Source organism: Macrobrachium rosenbergii, chromosome 16, assembly GCF_040412425.1.
Source record: "Macrobrachium rosenbergii isolate ZJJX-2024 chromosome 16, ASM4041242v1, whole genome shotgun sequence".
NCBI lineage: Eukaryota > Metazoa > Arthropoda > Malacostraca > Decapoda > Palaemonidae > Macrobrachium > Macrobrachium rosenbergii.
The window spans coordinates 26,578,018-26,584,088 of record NC_089756.1 but is presented as its reverse complement, the minus strand read 5'-3'; the positions used below and the strand labels follow the sequence as shown (position 1 = coordinate 26,584,088).

At 36.2% G+C, this 6,071-nt stretch overlaps 1 protein-coding gene across 1 annotated transcript; it reads right to left on the bottom strand.

Moving 5' to 3' along the window:
* Nucleotides 1-70: 70 nt before the first annotated feature.
* RpL18A (ribosomal protein L18A) lies at nt 71-4,381 on the bottom strand. The gene is made up of 4 exons (XM_067118694.1): nt 4,263-4,381; nt 1,986-2,165; nt 1,651-1,827; nt 71-259 (listed from the first exon to the last, which is right to left on the bottom strand). The coding sequence occupies exons 1-4, from the start codon at nt 4,278-4,280 to the stop codon at nt 98-100; spliced, it is 537 nt and encodes a 178-aa protein (XP_066974795.1). The 5' UTR covers nt 4,281-4,381; the 3' UTR covers nt 71-97.
* Between the last annotated feature and the right edge of the window lie 1,690 nt (nt 4,382-6,071).

The following is a 6,071-nucleotide window of genomic DNA, read 5'->3' as shown; positions in this document are numbered from 1 at the left end:
AATACGAACATGATACTGAAATGTACCTTAACTAGTAAAGTGCATGCTAATGGGCTTATAAAAACACCTATTATCTCACAATATGGAACTTTATTTTTTAGAAGACCTTTGGGACAGGTCTCTTGTGAGTAATACGATCAGCATTCAAGTTCTTCTTCTTAACGTAGGACAGGTATGGGAACTTGATCTTTGAATTGTGGAACTGGGTAGTCTGTGGTCGGCGGCAGTTACTGCTCTTGATGGTTTCCACACGCATGATCTGGAAAGTAAAAGGTGACACTGTTATTACAGTATATTACAAAACCCACACGACAAGCCTGTATGAAAAAATCAGCGCCTGCCAATACTGCCCATGTGGCAAGTTATAAACTCAATGCCCTGGGGTATCATAAATGCCTAATTTGATAACCTACCCTTTCTCTAATTTCCATAAATATATTGACTAAGATTGGATACACAGATTACCCATAGCAACTTGGGTACTGATAAACCTGATTGTGCAATTCTTTTATAATTACTCCAAACTGACCAAGGGAAATTATAAAAAATGAAAATCAAAAGGGTTCACATTGATGTTTACCTTATAAGCCACCTGATAAACCATGGCAGGCTCTAATTTTCAAATTTATACTTAGCAGTGTGTTCTAATTTACACTGAACAGTTACTATGCATCGGAAATGATTGCCCATTCATCTTTGTTCAATGCTGTATTTTAGACCTTTACAGTACATTAACAAGACAAACATACTATTACACTAAAAGTTCAAATTATCATGAACAATACTTTACAAATCCAACAATAAAATAAGTCAAGTATGATTTGAAAGGCACCAAAAAAATTGCTCCAAACCTACAAAACTTGACACCAACTGTTCTGTATCTGAATCCAGAAAATTACATATAGACTGCAAGGAGGGCACTTTATCTCTTCTTACATAACTTCACGTCCCTATCAGGAACAGTCTGGATCTCTTAAAGCTAAATGTCTTTAACAATGAAACTGTATTAAAGCTTGGGGATTCTTTCAAAACACAGTCATCACATATTTCATGCATTACAAGACAGTCAGCTTGATGTGAATGGGGACTGGTGCCAGAACCACTCGCATCTAAAAATTTTCTGTATGCCATACCCAATACATATAATAGTGAAATAGCCAGTGCAAGGCCTTTGCATAATTACACAGTCTGTGCTACAAATCTTTAGATTATTACATATAAGTATTTCCTCTAGCTCCAGTCAGACTTCCTTTACTTAACGACTCAAATTGACATATATAATATAAAGTGATTGCTTCTCTTAGTAGTTTCAAATGCATAAATGTCCCTATTTATTTGCTTGACGTGTTCAGCATACTTAGTCATGGGCCAAATTAATGCTTGAGTTCTGGAACTACCTGGCATTTTTTCTGATACTTTCTGTGCAGAAGTTTCCAAATTCAAGTTAATGAGTCCCTATTACAATTAGCTATCTTGTTACTTACCGATGCTACTAACATTCATGTCAATATTGCTGAAACCCAAATTACCATTGGTAAAACAGAATGCATAATTTTCACCAAAACGAGCATTTACAAATAAAAACTGAATAGTACTTCATTTTCACAATATATATACACAAAATACAGTAATAAATCAAATATTACTTACCTGAATAGAATGTGCTCGTGCACGATGACGTGCTCCCATGTCACGGTAGCACTGTGTGACAGCCCCTGAGGCAGTCAAGTCACGGTATTCACGGTACATGTTGTGGGTGCCAGAGCGTGAATCATAACGCAGCCAGATGCCAATGTTCTTGACAATCAGAGGTTTCTTTTCAAATACCTGGAAAAAAAAAATAAAAAAAAATAAGTGGGTTGTTTAAAAATTGTGAACCCCTGAAATTCTAGTTATAAGAACCAAAAACAGTATAATTTTTGTTTAAAAAATGTAATGGTTCTGTTACAGACAAACTACAAGCTTTAGACAATCTGCATACTTACACGCTGAATGGAAACAATTTCTCCACTAGACTTCTTCATTTTCTTCAGCTTGGAAAGGAAGTACCAGAAACGAGATTTGGCAGTTACCCTATCTGGTGCAAAAATACGCATCTTGTATAGCTGAGGCGTTGGGTCTGCCTCTGATGGCAGTTTCCGGCCAATCACATTGTACTCTTTCAGCTGAAAAAGAAAAAAATTCAAAATCAATCACATTCACATGTACAAAGTTACAAATACACACACCCCTATCATCACCTGCAAGACTAAGAACCACAAGGGGGCCCTATGAAATTCTGCCATTCATGTCTTTCAAGTGCTTTAGCTTCCAAAAATCTCCATCTTATCCAGTCTCCCTTCTAAAAGCTTATTTCTCAGCAAAGTTATGGGTCTTCCCACTCTCCTGATACCCACAGAGGACCACCTAATCTATCATGTACTCTTCTCCCATGGCCTGTCCAAAAGATGTGTTCAAGGCATCTCCAACTCCCTTTCCTCATTACCTAATCTATATAGGGAACTTTATAATTTCCCCTATGGAGTAATTTTCAATCTACAGTACCTTGCCATTTGACTCAATAATCAACACTACATGCAACTCATTTAAAATTCCAGTGTTACTCTTGATTGAAAATTCACATCTGAGGAATGTAACCAAACTGCATTTTCAACTGCACTGAATACTGTTTCCTTTGCCCTCCAGTTGGGGTTTGGGGGCAAATCCTTCCACCAGGTCCAATTCTGGCACCTAAGTTAGGTAAGGAAAGTTAGGTCTGGTTTGGTCAGGACACGGCATTCTAAGAAAGGTTAGGAATTCTCACACCTACCCCTGTCTCCCTACTCTGCATTCAGGAAATTACCAAGTTGTATGCTACTTAGTTAGTTAGATCTTGATATTAAGATAGTACTTTTCTTCAACTGACTCACAACGAATGCTCTAAGACATTTCAAAACCTTTTTATTATTTATGTTCTTTAGTATGCCCTAACCCAGCTGTGGGGGGTTTTGCCCCTCTTGGAGACCAAGTAATCTGCAACCGGTAACACAGCATTCTACCTGGATCTGGGTTCCTGGATGCTACCAACAATTAAACTGGTCAGTACTGTCTAAAGTAAAGTTGATTACAGCTAGACGATTTAATCATCAAAGACCTCCCCCCGCGCCCCAAAACGGTTACTCTCTTGGATGTTAACAGCCCCTGCCTTGGTACAATGAAACCCAGCAGCATAAAACTTAGCCTTTATTCTTTGTCAGCAGTTTGCCCACTTCTGGTTGTAGTTGCTTTACTAGTGTTTGGCTGATTTCCTTGGAAAACTATCTTGCTCAACTATTTGGCGACAGATTAACCGCCCTCACCACAGTTATTTTTTGGAAAACTCCAGCCCCTGCCCACATTATAATTTGTTTTAGGGTAAAAAACACCAAAACAAAAAATTTCTTCTCAATACATAACCTTCACAAATGCTTAATATATAAAAACATTAATCAAATTACGACTTATTAAGTAAGACGATTCGGCCCTCACCCCCTCCTCCACTGTTAATGCGGCGAAATTGTAACCAGAAAACATCCCTTGATTAGGTTAGGTTGGTATTTTTAGGTTCTTTTACTGCCCTACCATTTCCTAACCATTTTTTGTATGAAAAACGCAAAAGGGTTTTTCATGCAAAGTTACTTTTAACATCAGTGACTTTAGCCTTGCATGGGGTAATGAACAATATCGTCTGAGCATACCGAATTGCACCCTATAAAACTTTGGATACCTGCAACCAAAGTTGAGGTACATATTTATGGCCGTGAAAGCTGCTTTAGTTGACCTGCTTAGAGTAGTTTCGATAAAAGTTCCTTCCTGATACTAAACTGTATGAACAACGATCGACTCGTCCCTATGACGGGTAATCATCATTCAAACTTCGGCATAGCCCTTAGGACCACCATCACCATTTTATTATCATTCAAAATCATAACCATCCGGTGATATGAATTAAAAACATTTATACCCAAGGACTAATTAGTACATCTATATGGTTACCATATACTGCATATATATTTCAGTGAAGAATTTTGCATTAAAAAAGGTTGATAACGAACACATTTTTCGACCAAAACATTGGGTGGTTGGAATTCACAGCTTCCAAAGTATATATATAAATGCTAAGCTTCCTATGACCCTCTTCACATAAAATCACTGCCGTTCACTCACACTGATACTAATACGAGTTTTTGGTGCAGGTTAACCACACAAATGCACTATAATATACAAAATATTTCGATATTTACCACGCCCGATGCCTTCATTTTGTCGGACGGTAGACACGACGATCTGAGAAAGACCCGTGTATGTCTTGGGAAGAGCAAGTACAAAGACCTATCGTTCACTGGGGAAAAGTTGTCGTACTTTCTGCCTCTCGGATTGCAACAAAATTGGTATTTAGCAAAATCACATGTTACTGGATAAAAAAAAAAGTCTCTCTTACGGTAAAGGGTCTGAGAGCTATAACTGTAATTCAAATGTTACATTTAATATCAGTATTTTTTTAAAGATTTCGATCTAGAAAGAGGAAAACTGATAGAATTTATGATGAGATACAAAATACAGGCAACTATAATAAATATAATAAAAGCAATCTCAATATAATGTTTATATAATTAAAAAGATGAAAACTTTCCAAGTATTGGGTGTCACAGATCAAAATTATTCTTATTGCTCGCAATCACCTCAAAGTAGAAAGATTGTCAGGGCGTTTAGGTATCTTTCTTATGCTGACGGAAGTTTGGTCATAAACATTTCTAGCACACCCGTTTGATGATGCAAGGCAAATTATCAGAATATATTAGAATGCTTATAGGAACAGTTTATGGACTTCAAATAAACAAGGACAAAATTGGTAAACTAATACCTATTGAAAGACGCAGCATTTATGACATATCTGAAAGAGAGGATCAAGATTGAAAACAACTTCGAGATCTTAGGAAGTACTCACACACTAGACAGTCAAACACTCTGTATTATCACACGTTAAAATATCAGGCAAGTTATAAAACCATCAAAGTTAAAGTCACAATCAAAATATCTTATTAAATTCAAATATGGTTATACACATTCCAGCATTTAATGTGTACATAAATATTTGTCTTAGGAAAATGTAAGGCCATTTATATGGTTATACAGTTTATACATATACTAAAACTGGCGGTTTTAAATTTAAAGATACTTAGTACATTCGATGTGGGTAATATTACGATACCACATCTTTAGTATCATTAAAGCAGAAACATACTATAGCAATATATCTTAATGCTGTACGACAGAAATACGGTAAAATAAATAAATACCCTACAAAGTACAGTCAAAGGAATATGATCCCCAAAAACAATAAATTTTATATTTATCAGAATTAAACTTTCATCCTAATAAACAATACCTAAACTCATTTTGCCAACATTGCTCGACAGTATTCATTATGGATGGCAGTAAAATAATGATTGGTAATATACTAGAAAATGGCCTAGCACTACCTTCGTTCGTGCATGCTAAGGAAGCAATGAAACAAACATAACAAGAAATCGAGAGCTTACAAATAAATAATCGACAGCGATGTATTTGGGGCAATGTGAAAGTCCAATAGGGTACTGCGTGTGCACAGGAAAAAATAATCCTGCATAGAAAGAGATAGGAAAAACAAACTTTTGCTTCTTGAGCATCACGTGAATAAAAATGGAAACCGCTCTCACCGAAGAAACGATAGACCTATTTGAGGACGAAATAAAACGACGATAAAACAGTTGAAGAGTAACAAAATGGATAAAAGAAATGTCACTAAAATCAACAGTACAATCACATCTGCAGAAATTACAACTAAAGTACTGTCCAGGTACAATGGAACAATAATGAGAAATCAGAATTGGCAAGACTACATTAAACATTAGAACTTGATGGCTTGAACAGACACAAACGAGATGACACAAATGTTTATTAAGTAATGAAGTAAACATTTGAAATACTGACCGTTGTACTCATAAACTGAAATCAGAATACAACTAGTGAAAGAACAATGGAACTGCCGGAAAGCAAAAGTGGAAATTTCA